At 44.4% G+C, this 14,371-nt stretch overlaps 2 protein-coding genes across 2 annotated transcripts; one reads left to right on the top strand and one right to left on the bottom strand.

Annotated features, from left to right (window-relative positions):
- Positions 1 to 146: 146 nt before the first annotated feature.
- LOC137783528 (coiled-coil domain-containing protein 106) lies at positions 147 to 4,416 on the bottom strand. The gene is made up of 6 exons (XM_068573551.1): positions 4,218 to 4,416; positions 3,113 to 3,421; positions 2,071 to 2,527; positions 1,291 to 1,464; positions 764 to 955; positions 147 to 646 (listed from the first exon to the last, which is right to left on the bottom strand). Exons 2-6 carry the CDS (start codon positions 3,410 to 3,412, stop codon positions 339 to 341), a joined length of 1,431 nt encoding a protein of 476 aa, XP_068429652.1. The 5' UTR covers positions 3,413 to 3,421; positions 4,218 to 4,416; the 3' UTR covers positions 147 to 338.
- A 1,304-nt stretch (positions 4,417 to 5,720) lies between these two features.
- LOC137783527 (sorting nexin-18-like) lies at positions 5,721 to 12,740 on the top strand. The gene is made up of 4 exons (XM_068573550.1): positions 5,721 to 6,784; positions 7,267 to 7,560; positions 8,423 to 8,805; positions 11,634 to 12,740. The coding sequence occupies exons 1-4, from the start codon at positions 6,006 to 6,008 to the stop codon at positions 11,858 to 11,860; spliced, it is 1,683 nt and encodes a 560-aa protein (XP_068429651.1). The 5' UTR covers positions 5,721 to 6,005; the 3' UTR covers positions 11,861 to 12,740.
- Positions 12,741 to 14,371: the final 1,631 nt, after the last annotated feature.

Raw genomic sequence — 14,371 nt, 5'->3', positions numbered from 1 at the left:
TAGAGAGAGAATTTCAGTTTGTAATTTAAAAAGTAGTGCTTAGAAGCATGGTCCATAGTTATGTTTACATTATAGGATATAGAACAGTAGTCCTGAGTTTTTACTTATTCCAGTTTTTAGCTTTTCTAAAACAAAAGAACACTTGCTTAACTTCATGACGCTCACTGTTTTAGTGGATTTATTGTAAAACTGTTTGGCAGACCACAAAACAACCCATGCAACATAGGATCACAGACTCAAATGGCGCAGTGTCTAACAGTAAAATTGAAGCTTCCATTTTAAACGTAGGCCTACAAGAATTATTCACTGTAACTTTCTGATTCAATCAGTACGGTTCGTCACTTTGACACTATGGGCAGTAGCTCGCCTTTTGCCTTCATGGTTTTGATCTTGGCCTTCGTGTTGTCATCCATGGCCTGTCGGCAGCGATGGGCATAATGTGCCAGCGTTTCCTCTTTCTCGTCCCACGGCGCCAGAGCGTGAAACACCTCGGGAGCCGCCAGACTGAGCTCAGCTATGGCCGCCGTGCGGGAAATTGTGTTGCGGTCCACGCCGACCCGGTCAAAGGCCACCTTCATGGAAACACTGCAGCGAAACTCCTGGAGGGCTGCCATGTAGCGCGCTATTACGCCCACCACGTTTTTCACTGGAGAGGAGAGACACATCAGTACATGTACAAAGTCAAATGAATGCCGTATTCAGGATCAACAATTCCTTCTGTTATATGGGTGCTTTTAAACCCGGTGTGACGTCGTATCCTTACTCCGAACGCGGGTGTTTTCTCCGTCCCGGCTCCTCTTGCTCTTCGGGGTCCGGTGGCGGTCCAGAGGATGGAGCTCCATTTCCTCAAATGAGTCAAAGATGGTCGGGGAATCGACCCCAGCCACATCGTCAGAACAGGGCATTTGTGAACTTCCCGGTTCCATCGGATTAGAGTAGCAAGGCCACCTCTTCTCTAGAACCAGAAAAAGAAAAGTTAACTCTGAATTTGACTAAGAGACCCATGCAGTCAAACAGTGCGGCAAAATTAACATGTTAGCAACAGTACTGTAGTTCAAATTAATAGAAGGTATTTTTTCAATGGTGTTTTCATTTTGATTTGAATATTGATGTTTACCAATTTGCTGATCGTTTATTTAACTTGTTTTACTGCAGATATTTTCAGTACTATTTTTTTTACTTTTTGCATTTATTTGATCAATATTTGTATCACTATTACGAACAAATGTTATCTTATCTGTTATCTTAAAGTGCCAACACACTGTTAAGCTGCCATTTTCCATTTTCTACCTGGCCGCAGTTTGTCTTGCAGGAAGTCACAGATGAGTTCTGCTTTCTTCGTGAGTTCATTCTGCAGCAGCTCTTTGTCCTGCTTCAGACCGGAGATGATCTCCGTCATCTGCTGGTTCCGGCTGCGCTCAGCACAAAGTAACACGTGCAGATTCTCCAGCTCATTCTGCTCCCCTGCAGATGTACGCGAAAAGAAACAGGAAGCCAGACAGTTGGATGCAAGCACACATATATATTTGGTAAAAAAATATTTTACGTATTGTTTTTTTTATTATCATAAAACAATACAGTGTTAACAATATTAATATCCTATTGTGTCTTAACTTATTTCCAATTAAAGCTGGGGTAGGCCGTTTTTATTATTATTATTGGGCAAAAATGCCATAAAACCCTTACAACATATTGCATTTAATTTTCTCTCCATCCCTAAAACACTTTGCTGATATTGTTAGACCCTCTTTTTGATAAGTCCCTCTTCCTGTTTTGGGTTGCTTCGCTGTGCAGGATATGCCTCTGTTGAATCACGCTAGATTTTCTGAGCTAAGAGGAGATGCAGGAGTCTAGTTTTTCTTGATTTACAATATACTCAAAGGTAATTATTGCTGAATATCGCAGTGCAGTCAAATGCAGCATCATAACATCTGCTTATCCTTTTGTCACAAAGATGGGACACCATTGGGACATTTTAATTAACCTCCCCATGACATTCAAACTAAATCCATTTAAAACACATAGGCTCTGTCACTAAAGGTATTTTCAAGCCTCACAACCAAGCCATACCTGCAGCCTTCTCCGTCGTGCAGCTGCCTCCTCCTCCTAGCAGCTCCATCTCTGGGTCCTCTAATCTCTCCCAACTCGGATCCTGTTCTTGCAGTGGTTGAGGGCCCCGTGGGAGAGCCTTCATCGGCAACAGTGTGTGCGTGATTGGAGAGTGTGTGTTCGGGGCCTGACAAGCCTGTGACACATAGCTAGCGTCCGTCACTGCCGGCCCCGTGCTCGCCGTGTTGGCAGCAGCGTCATGATCATCCGCCGAGGTCGCTTCTTGCTTGACCTTCTTCCTGGTTACTGCTCTTCCCAGTGTCCCGCCTCTTTTCCTGGATGGGCGGGGCTCGTAGTCGCCGTCTTCATCCGTGGCCGACGAATCACACCCGGCCATGTCAAACAGCCGGCTGCTGAACTCCTCCCCCTCGGATGCTGCTTCGCTATAGCAGAGGTCACATGGCGCCTTCCCTGTCACCTGGAAGGTAATAAAGAGGAAATAGATGAGGAATTAAAGTTAAAGATGGGAGTCTCCATGTGACGCTAACAGAGTTTAACGAACAGTATGAAACGTAAAAAGGGGCGTTCTACCAAGAAGAGCTGTGTAATGTCTTCTGTGGCTTGGGATGAGCTTTCTAAAGTAAACAGAATATCTTGCTTTTTCAAAAAGTGTGGCTCTTTTAGAGAAGACACTTGGGTAGACGGCAAATGAAAACTGAATCAATCATTTCTGCAACTCAATAGTTTGTTTTGCAACACATGTATTCATAACTGATTTCTGGTGGACAGTGTAGAAATTAGAAACAAAGACCAATCACTGCCACATGTAGATGCCTTTAATAAGCCTAAGTAAGTCTAAATTAGACATTTGTGGCTGCAAGGGTATGAGCGTCAACGCTGTTATTACCATGTTATCACTGTTATTACTATACAGAAATCTATATCCAGTTGAACATTTGGATTGCCCAATTGGAACTGCATTTGAATACAAGTCTTACAGTTGTACTGCATATCTCAAATAAACACGAGAACATAGACAAAGTACCTCAAATCTGGGCTTTACCTTATTGGACCGCCGGCCTCCAACAAACCTTTCCGGGCCCTGGCTGGTATTTGCTGAACCTCTACAGCCGTTGCCGTGGTCACTGAGGGGCCAGTGGTACGAGTGTCCAGCGGCACAACCCCACAGGGCGACGGGGACACTTCCACCATGGAGACCCGGTTCAGGTGTCAGCGCGGTACCGTGGGAACCACAGGTGAGCTGCTGCAGGCTGGGGATGAGGCTGCAGATGGTTCCGTGGCTGTGAGCCCAGCGGACCAGCTTACAGAGACCGTCGGAGGTGGTCTGAACCGGGTCGGACATGATGTACACCTGCAGGAGAGAGAGAGGAAAGTGTCTGCACCTCTCAGCCATAGGTGGATTATTGTGTAGTCGCTGTGAAGGCTGACAAAAGTTAAATCCCTCCATGAACGGTTACCATTTTAACTTCAACCGACTCACTTTTTATACCAGAAACACGTTCAAATGTTTTTTCTTCAGTTGGTTCACTATATTTAATATCCAGCTGTGCTCACATGCAAAGAGTTGTCTGTTTAGTGTGCAGTCTCTCACAATCCAGCTGATACATAAGGAACTGTCCATCATTGTTTATGAATGTATGTCCAACCAACAGATCGAAATACAACGAGATTGAGGTCATTATCGTCTCATGACAAAGAAAAGCCTCACGTTCTTATATTTGGGAGGCTGGAACCAGCACATGCTTCGCATTTGACACTAAACTGATTATTCTACCATTTAAAAAAAAGCAGTTCATTATGGTCGGTGCATTTTCTGTTAATATTGATTAATCAATGAATCATGGCGACTTTATAATACAGCAGCAATATTTCAAATAGTGCCAAATAATACAAAACACAACAGAGCCAACCTCTCTATAAGAGCCGCTTCAGTTAGCACTTGCAGAACAACAACACGCAGCTGGTTTAGGGACTTGAACGAGCAACTTTTACATTTCGCTTCAACTACAGTCAAACCAACACCGCGGACAAACGGACACGTTGTGTGCATCATCAGCCTTCACGCCCATCACATCTGTCTGCGGGTAAACACCATAACTCATCACAAGAACAAAGCGGCAGTTCATTACCATGTATTTTATATTTACCTTCTTTCTTTTTTTTAAATACTATAAATTAATACATTCCGGCTCATCGCAACGTCCTCATGTATTCCGTCGGCCGCTTCGACGAGGTGGCTAACAACTATGTTACGCAGCAAATAGTGTTTGATGAATTATCATGAATATCGCATCAGATGAGTAGCGTTTGTTTAATTATTACATTCTTTGTCTGGAAGCAAATACTGTTACCGGAATCCAACGAGAAAGTCGCTTTACTGCCACCTGTCGGCCAGGAGGAAGAACTGCTGTCTACTCCTCCTGACGGGTTATAGTGACCTCTAGTGGCCGGAGTGGGTCAATTCACAATATTTATATATTTTATTTAATATATATGATATGATATTATCTAACATTATATCCTACTATATTATATTACATTGCATTGTAATGCTTAGTTTTCGTAGTTTGGCATCCTGTGCATATATTGGAGCAAAAGAGTAATACAATGCAATACTAATTTAAACGAAAATAGCATCGTAGGCTGCAATACAATGCCGAAACTGCACATATTTAGGCCAATAGTATTTATTTATTTATTCTTACATGCATTCTTATTTGCATAACTAGTTTGATACTTGGGGCTGTTAGAAAATTCCTTTGTAAAGGGAGACAGTTTTCATATATTCGGTGTGTTTCGATAAGGGAGAGGACAGATGTGCTTTTTGGAATATGTCATGTGTTATATATATATATATATATATATATATATATATATATATATATATATATATATATATATATATATATATATATATATATATATATATATATATATGTGTGTGTGTGTGTGTGTGTGTACTGAAATGTAGAGAGAGAAAAAACTTTAGACACAAACAAGGAAATAGCAAACCTAAGGATGATCTCTGTACTGGAGAGATATGATAGAGAAGGAAAACAATCTAAAACATACATTGTCGACTTTGTATTTAAGTTACATTGTGCAGTACAACTGCAAGATAATACCCAACGTAATACGTGCACTTGTGTAATATATATATATATATATATATATATATATATATATATATATATATATATATATATATATATATATATATATATATATAGGATTGCATTGAATAAAAACATATATCATGATATGATAAATAGCCATTTAAATGTGTATTTTGAGGACATGACGTGTCCGCAGCCTGCATAACAGGAGGATGCAGTACTCAAATGACGGAGCTATGTGGGTTTTATTTCCATGTATGAATTCAGAGACTTGACTGAACTTGCTCCTGGCTCCACCCTCCGTTAGGCAGCCGTCTACTACGTGTTAGAACGGTTGCCTTTAACTCACGAGCATCTCGGGGAGAAGAGGTGGGGGGAAAAAAATATACATATATTTTCCCCGGTTCTCATCTGGAGGAATAAAGCCGCTTCACAACCGTCGCTACTTCGTCAACTTTAAACTCTCAACGACATCTTCCCCGCGGAGAGAAAACAGCCCATAGAAACAAGTTTCCTCTGTGTTTTCCGCCTCGGATTAAGTTCTGCATGGAAACAAATGATATCGGAGAGAGGAGGTGGGTGTCGGGTACAAGCCCGTGTGTTTCTCTTCTTGTTCTTTCATGCACGGTTCTCCGATACAACCCTGTTAAGTGTTTGACAAAAGTGGGAAAAGTAGTCCCATTTGTTGCTGCCGCTGCGTGATCTAAACCATCAACATATATCTGGGATTTTTAAAGACTTCATCCCGGATTGAGGGGGGGAAAAATAGAAAAACAATCCTGCTCCAACAAAAACGCAAATAATAATTGTGCTAGAATCATGGTGTTAAAGGCCAAAGTGTTGTACGACTTCCACTCTGAAAACCCAGGAGAGATCTCCATAACAGAGAATGAGCTGGTGACTCTCTTCAGCGAGGAGGAGCTGGATGGCTGGCTGGAGGGAGAGAACAGTAGGGGGGAGGCTGGCCTCTTCCCTGCCTCCTATGTGGAGATCCTCAGGGACCACATCACCTCCAACACCAATAATAACGGCCTGTCCTCGCCCAAAATCAAAACCCAGACCCCGACACCGACGCCCACCCACACCTCCCACGCGTCCCCGGACGTCCAGTCCCAGAGAGGACTCGGGGCCGGCAGCGGGGGCAGCGGCGGGGGCAGCTTCCACACCAGCCAGGGCAGCGATGACGACTGGGACGACGACTGGGACGACGGCTCTCCCGCGGCGGATGCGTCCCAGGGTTTCGGCAGATCGCCCCCCTTGTACCCGGTGACCACCTCTCTGCCCGGGCGGCGCGAGAGCACCCAGCAGCATCAGCAAGCCAAGAGCTCGGCAACAGTGGGGAGGAACCTCAACAGGTTCTCCACCTTTGTCAAGTCTGGCGGCGAGGCCTTCCTGCTCGGGGAGGCCTCTGCGTTTGTGAAGGACGGGGACAGGATCTGCGTGGTGATGGGCAAGCACGGCCCCGAGTGGCAGGAGGACCCGTACCCGTTCACGTGCACCATCGACGACCCCACCAAGCAGACCAAGTTCAAAGGCATGAAGAGCTACATGTCGTACGGACTGACCCCGGCGCACACCAACGTACAAGTCAACCGCAGGTACAGGCCGGCTTCCTGCTTCTCTTACCCCTCCTCTTCCCTCTCTGGGGTCTCCAAACTTATTTCAGGGATTCCACCTCGTCCCCATACGCTGATGATGCTTCTGGGGCTTTTCCTGTAGCCACAATTGTTGCCACAAACTTGTGAAAACTGCGTTGACTGTGGCCTTTTGCCCTCTTGAGGTTTCAGGAATCTCCTCTTTTCTTTCTGAGATTCCCTCTGCACCTTCCACATTGTTTCCCTGTCAGTAGCTCTTTCATTACACGTACATTTCCCTATATGCCTGACTCCTGCTGATTGGGGTGGAAAAAAATCCTTACAGTTGCTCTCCTTGCATCCGTCCTTTCTTTACCCTTCTAACTATCTCTTCCTGCCGTTGACCTCACTTCCGTATCTCCCTCGCTCCGGTTTTCCAATTCTCATCCAGTCGAAATATCCCTGATAAGTCCTCCCACCCGCCTCCTCTTGCATCATCCCTGCAGGTACAAGCACTTCGACTGGCTGTACGCTCGTCTTGTGGAGCGTTTCCCGGTCATCTCGGTCCCCCACCTGCCAGAGAAGCAGGCCACGGGCCGCTTCGAGGAGGACTTCATCTCCAAGCGGAGGAAGGGGCTGATCTGGTGGATGAACCACATGACCAGCCACCCGGTGCTGGCCCGCTGCGACGTTTTCCAACATTTCTTGACGTGCGGGGCGGACGAGAAGGCCTGGAAACAGGGCAAGAGGAAGGCAGAGAGGGACGAGCTGGTCGGGTCTAATTTCTTCCTTACGATCAGGTAGGAGGCTGGTTTGTGAACTGCTGTTTGTTTGTATTACACGCTCGTAAAAAGCATTGAGCGCTCAACCGACATGTTTGACATTTAAATAAACTGATGATGTCAGGGATTTGCTGTCTGAGAACAAGGGCTTCATTCTAGGGTTACTATTTTCCAACAGCATTCCACGATTGTACACAATCCATTGTTGAAGCGGCACAGAGATCCAGTATCTCCCCCAATAGGAGCAGGAAATAGACCACAATGCAATGCTGCTCCAACACAGATCAGGTTTTCAATGAGGCCCAGGGACCTGACCTTCTTTACTCGATAAACTATCACTGTGCACTGAATGTATCAAGTTACAGCCCAGTGCCCTGGAAATTGTTAAGGGAATTCTGGGAAATGTAGGCAATCAGTAGCTGAAGTACAGTTCATGATCTGGTAGGTTGAGAGAAAGATGGTTCACCAAAACCATAAATTACAGCACTTTACACTATGTTACAAACTGTGAATAATGTGTGGTGTACTGAAGGTGGACAAAATAACAGGAACGTTTGGGGAAGTTTATCATTTTGGTTCATAGTGTGTTAAAAAGGAATTATTTGGATTTGCTGGGATACATTAATTATTGTGTCCACCCAATGTGAAGCGTAGGAAATTTACCCGTGAGCAAGATGCTGTTATTAGTTCTCCTTGTTTGAACTCTGCTGTAATGGAAAGCTTTCATCCTTGGGCGGGGCCTGATATGGGGGAGAGATAAGCAGAACACAGAAATAATATAAAGATGCTGTAATGCTTCAACAAAAAAAAAATCATAAAAGACTTTCAGAATAAAGCCACAAGATCTAAAATGGCTGCGACTTGCCATTCTTGTCTGCAGCACGCCCGCTGTCCCGCTGGACCTCCAGGAAGTGGAGAACAAGATCGAAGGCTTCAAGAGCTTCACCAAGAGGATGGACGAGAACATCGTGGTGGTGAACACCACCATCAGCGAGTTCGCTCGCAAGCAGATGACGGGGTTCAAGAAGGAGTACCAGAAAGTCGGACAGTCCTTCGCGCTCCTCGGGCAGGCGTTCGAGCTGGACCAGCAGGCCTACTCGGCGGGCCTGAACAGAGCCATCGCCTACACCGGCGAGGCCTATGAGGCGGTGGGAGAGTATTTCGCTGAGCAGCCGCGCCACGACCTGGCTCCCATTTCTGACCTGCTGGACCTCTACAGAGGACACCTGGCCAACTTTCCTGACATCATCCACGTGCAGAAAGGTGAGAAAGGGTTTTGCAGTCTGAGCTCTTTTACACGCCTACGGCTGCCCTCAGGCTTTTGGTGCGGGATGTGAATGCCAAACATGTCATAGCCTGGGTAGAAAAACCGGAAATTGTCGAAAGAAGTATGTGAAAGGGGTGACTAGCAAAATAAATGCATTAAACCTCCCGACATACTTGCAAGAAATTAGACAGATGCCTGGCGTGGGATACTTCTCTTTACAGGGAGGTCAGAGGTCAAGGCTTAGCTTCAAATGGAGCGGTCATGACTCAAGGATGTCTCTGCAGGTCAGAGAGTTTCAATACAGGGAGGATTCATCACTCTCGCTCTTAGCTTCCATGCGCCAGGCTGTATAATCTCTTCTGAAACAAAATACTCTGAGATTTGTTGACTTTTTACTCTGATAAATCATTTATTACGTTTCCAAAAGGAATCCAGCCTGCAGCCTGTCTATGTATGAATCATTTCAATTGAGATAACACAAAGAGGCTGAGATTCCCCATGTTCCAACATCTGTTTTCGTTTTACTTGAATCGTCTATCCGGGTTGAAAACTGAAACCTGTACGTCGCCAGACCATTGTAACGCTCTGGTACCGTGCGAGAGGCTGCACTCGCTCACAGGAAAAAACACAGAAACACCCACACACCCACACAGACGTGTACAAAAAAACTTGCAGAGGAGTTAGCTAGTTCGTTCCCTGCAGGTTGGGAGGAGGGAGTCGCTCCTGGCATGCAAAGTCCTGACGTTTGCCAAACCTAGAGGCACCGTTTCTATAGACCGCTGAGCTCTGTTCTCTAGACACAATCGCAGCTCGAGCTATGGAAACACAGCCTGAATCCCAAAAGTCCCCGTCACCCACTTTCTGTTTGAGAAGGAACACAATGTTTCACGTCCCACAAAGAGCGTCCAAACTTCAAACAGCTTTGGACATTCCCCTCATTTCCGCCGCACTGCGAGACACCCTCGCCCTATTATGGATTTTGAGTAATACGCTTAAGTTTAAACTTATAAATGTGAATATGTGTCTCTGTGGAGCATGATCTGTTCACTTGCCGACTTTCTCAATAGATTAGGAAACCTTCCGAGCCAGTGCTGCTGGCTATTAAGATTTTGCAACACTGGGTCGGATTATGTTTTAATATCTAGCATACCCATGCTTGTTTCTGCAACGTTACCGACCCAAGCTTTAATCAAACTCATGGTCATGTCACTCGATAAGATACCACCATTTCTGCTTTTGTAGAAATGTATAAATTGCACTGTCATCGGTTTTCACTTCTGTAAACCGTCACAAGTGGTGCTTTCTGTAAAACGAGTTAGATTGATGGTAAGAAGAGGAACAGGAGTCTTTCTTTCTCTCTGTTTATTTTATTGTTAAATACAAGGTTATGAGCTAGACACAGGGAGTCATTAACTCAGAGTCTGTGCTTCTATCTCTCATTAAACTTTGAGTAATCAACCACTGCTTTTCACAGGAAACCTTTTTGTCTGCCCAGCAAACACTCACGAACACACTGCAAAGTCGGCACTTCAGCCGTAGTTAGTTGGGAAATAACTACATTTAACAAAAGATGGATGGTTTGGTCACAGTTTCCATAACAGTCAATTTGGTGAATGATCCTCAAAAATGTTTACGCTAGTGCAAAGATTTAGCTTTGTTTCTCTTTTTTGTTGCTTTCTCATCAAGTAAAACATTGGATTACGTACTTTTGTTTTACAAAAAAAAAAAAAAAACACAAAAAGAACCTGACAGCAGGTTTTTACATTCCACCCAAACTTTTATTTCCCCCTTTCCGCATTTCCACATTCCACTAATATCTATCTCTGTCAAATAGCGCTGAACATTTCTGCCATAACCCCATAACAAAAGCATGGCAACAGTGCGGTACAAAAAAAAAACAAACAGCTGATGGGCTCTTGAGGGCGGACAGCTTTGTTGACCTAAATGCGGCCATACAGTATCATCCGACTTCACAGGGTTTAGTCTGCGAGGTCCAAAAGATACATCTGATTTGAATGAGCAGAGAGATTCTCGGGCCTCTTGTCCTGTGTTGCCCTGGGACTGCAGGAATGCAAAATGGAGCAGTCTCAGGATTAGTTTCCCCTCCTCCTCTTTTCTTCTCCCTATTTCCTCCTGCAGTGATACAGCGAGTTAACGAGAAGAAGGAAGAAGAAGAAGTGGAAGAAGGGAGGGTTGTGTGTGTGTGTGTGTTTGTGAGTGTGTGTCTGTGTGTGTGTGTGTGTGTGTGTATGCAAGAGGGTCGGTAGTTACAGAGCTGAACCAGTTTCCCACCAGGCAACAACACAGGAGTTCAGATTACAGCTCCGTAATCGCTTTGGTAGCGAGGAGAGCAAAGTCTGAGTTAATTTCCGTTCGTTAGCGCACTCGAGCAGGTCTGGTGTGTGTTTTTGTCGCCCAAGAGAGAGAGAGAGAGAGAGACAGAGAGAGATCTAGAAAGAGAGGGCAACGGGGTCATGAATGAGAGCCGTGCCAGTTTACAATCCGGCTCATCATTTCCTCCACATGCTGCTGCCATGTCAGAGCCTCGCTCTGGAGTCAAACGCTGCTACTTCCCTTCTGAAGGTTTAGTCACACTAAACTGTACATTCTGAGTCATTCTGACCCTGGAAAAAGTGTGCAATAACCAGCTCGTTTATGTTGTGTAAAAAACAAAATTGTTGTAGCCAGCCTTCCTTTCTCCCTTGTAGCCTTTTTCTCTCGAGGTTGCGCTAGCGTGTTACATCCTGGCCCCAGCTGCCGTCCCGTTAGCTCCGCTAACTCAATGTCTCTTCCCACCCCCTTACCACCTTTTCCCCCCCACCAGGTGCACTGACCAAGGTCAAAGACTGTCCAAAGCAGGAAGGCGAGCTCCACGACCGCTGCAACATCATTTCCTGCGCCACGCTCGCCGAGATCCAGCACTTCCACCGCACGCGCGTACGGGACTTCCGCTCCCAGATGCAGCACCACCTCCGTGAGCAGATCGTCTTCTTCCAGAAGATCACCGCCAAGCTGGAGGATGCGCTTCAGAAATATGACGATGACCAGTAGGAAGGGGTGGGGAGAGAACAGAGGAGTTGGACTTCAAAAAAGGGGGGATGGGGAGGGGTTTGCTTGAAGAGAAGTCCAGACAGAGATTGTCCTTTTAAGAGAGATATGTTTCTGATGTGGTGAATGCTGGGTCTGGTACAGGCGTTGGAAGAAATATATCACTCTTTAAAAAAAAAAAAAAAAACATATACTGGTCCCTCGACTGCGGAAAGACAACTTCTTGGATTATCTTGACGGCCTTGATGAATGTACCAGTAACAGGGATTCTGCTGACGCTCCAGGCACATCTTGCAACTCAGCGGGACCGCGACAGATATTCAAAACAGCTGCTCTCAATGCGACGGGGCTGCCTCCCAGTTCCCGGTTCCAGGGTCACGTGGTCGCACCACGCCTCTTTACTGCCTCGCCGCTTTATGGAAACCTTCTGTTCTGGAGCACGGTAACTCGACAGAGGCATCGGGCGAGGAACGCCCCGAATCCCTGAAAACAGGATGTTTTCATGAATGCGTAAGAGGACTTCATGAATATTAATGATTTCTGTTTTCCCTGTATGCGTCTGTTTTTACTTGAATGACCTGTTCAGTATTGTTTCGATGGGCCATGACAGTATGCAAGTGTGAATAAGGACAGAGGACACATGGGTGTAATCTCGTCTAAAGAATGAGTGCAGTCGTTGGATTTTATTACAGCTTGAAATGTGACCTACTTCTGATGTCTAACATCTGTCACAATTTGGATGCTGTTACATCTTTGCTATATTAGAATTTGTGCCGCATTTTTGTTTATGTCTTGCTGGACTTAAAACAATAACTGATCTCCGACCGATTTTTAATTTCTATACAGACTATATTCTTGTTTGGGGAAGTAGCTCCACAGTTGCAGTCCTTTAGTTATTAAAAAGTCCACATCTGCGTTTCTCCTTTCGCTCATTCAGGAGAGCTTAGAGGTCAGGCTCAGGGTACAGAAAACCTCACCATGACAGATGTTTCCTGGCATTCAATCTTTAAATTCAGATTGTACAGTTCAAAGACACATGTGGAGCCTTTTTCTGTGATTATAGCGTATTTCATTTTATTTTCCTAAAGGTATAGTTTTTTTTATTGTGCAAAAAAGGTTTTAAGACAATCTTGTTTCAAGTCCAAGTGTTTCTTTTCCCCTTTCTGTCTTTCGTGGTTCTACCATTAGAGGGGGCCTAAGTTGGACATTTTCATATTCTGCATAGTAACTTTAATGATGGTTGCTCTTCTAGGTATGCTAACCTGCAACTCTAAAACATTCCTGTTGAACCTATAAGTAACCAAAATAAGCACAAGTACTGTTTGTTGTAGGTTCCCAATCCATCACAGTACAGTATTTTGAAGCTTAGGATGGTGAAGATCATCAATATAAATTGACCACAGAGATCGCTGAGATACAATAGTGAGTCACAATAATGAACTACAATAGTTTACGGTATGTAGTGCAGTCATTTCTATGCTCACATAGAGAATATGTTTTACTTCACATGGTTAATAATAGGATTCACCACCAGGTAGAGAACAGTGTTCTTCACAAGCACGCAATTCACTACAATGAAATTGTTCCTTAACACTGTTTATGTAACACATTGGAACAGTATTTCAGTCAATAAATGAAAGTCAAATCATATATTTACAGTTTCACTTGACCCATTCTGTGTTTTAAGGGGTGTTTTCATGAATATTAATGTCGTTGTTTTTGAGAGCGGTCAAAGGCAAACGCTATTTACTAAAATCAGAGAAGCTCTTATCTTCTGGATATCACACCAAATGTTTTTGCTGAACAAGATAGCTGCTCTATAATGTTTTGATTAGATTTCTTTAATCAGGTTAGTTTGTCGAGTATGAAACTAATCTTCATGTTGTGTTTTTAGTGCAAAGTATTCCCCAAAAGAAGCTTGTTATCACAATTTCCTCCCGCGGAGGCAGCAGCAGTCCAGCCGCTGACATGTGACACCAGAGGTCACAGACTGCAGGTCAGATGGCTGCAGTTGCAGGCTATTCATTATTTAGACTTGCTTCTTTCTTCCTGTTTTCCTTTTCTTATTTCCTGGTTTCCCTCATCATTTAAAATGAATGGCCAACACGTGCAATTCATGAAGAGGTTCAAAAGATGACATAAACAAAACAATGCCCCCTTACTCTCTAAATGCTGCACCTAATCCATTAAGCTTTCAGAAGTACCTCTCAACATGAGTCCCTGTCGCTGAGGCGGATGACAGGGTCATTTGAAACATTGAGAAAGACAAGCGTTTAGTGGTGAATATATGCAATATACATCTGGTTCTGCAATGACAGAGAAGTCTTTAGGAAATATTTTTTTATTAAAAATACATTTTTCACAGTGCATGGCAAAAAAAAAAAAAAGGGTCACGGGTGACAAAAATGTTAAAGTCAATCAAGAAGTGAGGAAGCTACCAGTGTCTCTACATCTCACTGTGTATTGTTAATACTGTATGGTTTATCAGAAGAGGTCACATGACAACCTTCGGCT

This window comes from Clinocottus analis, unplaced genomic scaffold (assembly GCF_023055335.1).
Source record: "Clinocottus analis isolate CAN_PGR_092001 unplaced genomic scaffold, fCliAna1.0.p SCAF_13, whole genome shotgun sequence".
Classification (NCBI taxonomy): domain Eukaryota; kingdom Metazoa; phylum Chordata; class Actinopteri; order Perciformes; family Cottidae; genus Clinocottus; species Clinocottus analis.
The sequence above is the reverse complement of the archived record's forward strand: the minus strand, read 5'-3'. Positions and strand labels throughout refer to the sequence as shown.

What these genes read in the sequence shown, in the direction of transcription:
- LOC137783528 (XM_068573551.1), bottom strand. Translation starts at nt 3,412, where the DNA reads ATGTCCGACCCGGTTCAGACCACCTCCGACGGTCTCTGTAAGCTGGTC. An exon ending in CACGACGGAGAAGGCTGCAG is followed by an intron (nt 1,465 to 2,070) that starts GTATGGCTTGGT and finishes GTACATCTGCAG; the next exon opens with GGGAGCAGAATGAGCTGGAG. An exon ending in AGAAAACACCCGCGTTCGGA is followed by an intron (nt 647 to 763) that starts GTAAGGATACGA and finishes TCTCCTCTCCAG; the next exon opens with TGAAAAACGTGGTGGGCGTA.
- LOC137783527 (XM_068573550.1), top strand. Translation starts at nt 6,006, where the DNA reads ATGGTGTTAAAGGCCAAAGTGTTGTACGACTTCCACTCTGAAAACCCA. An exon ending in AACGTACAAGTCAACCGCAG is followed by an intron (nt 6,785 to 7,266) that starts GTACAGGCCGGC and finishes TCATCCCTGCAG; the next exon opens with GTACAAGCACTTCGACTGGC. An exon ending in AATTTCTTCCTTACGATCAG is followed by an intron (nt 7,561 to 8,422) that starts GTAGGAGGCTGG and finishes TCTTGTCTGCAG; the next exon opens with CACGCCCGCTGTCCCGCTGG.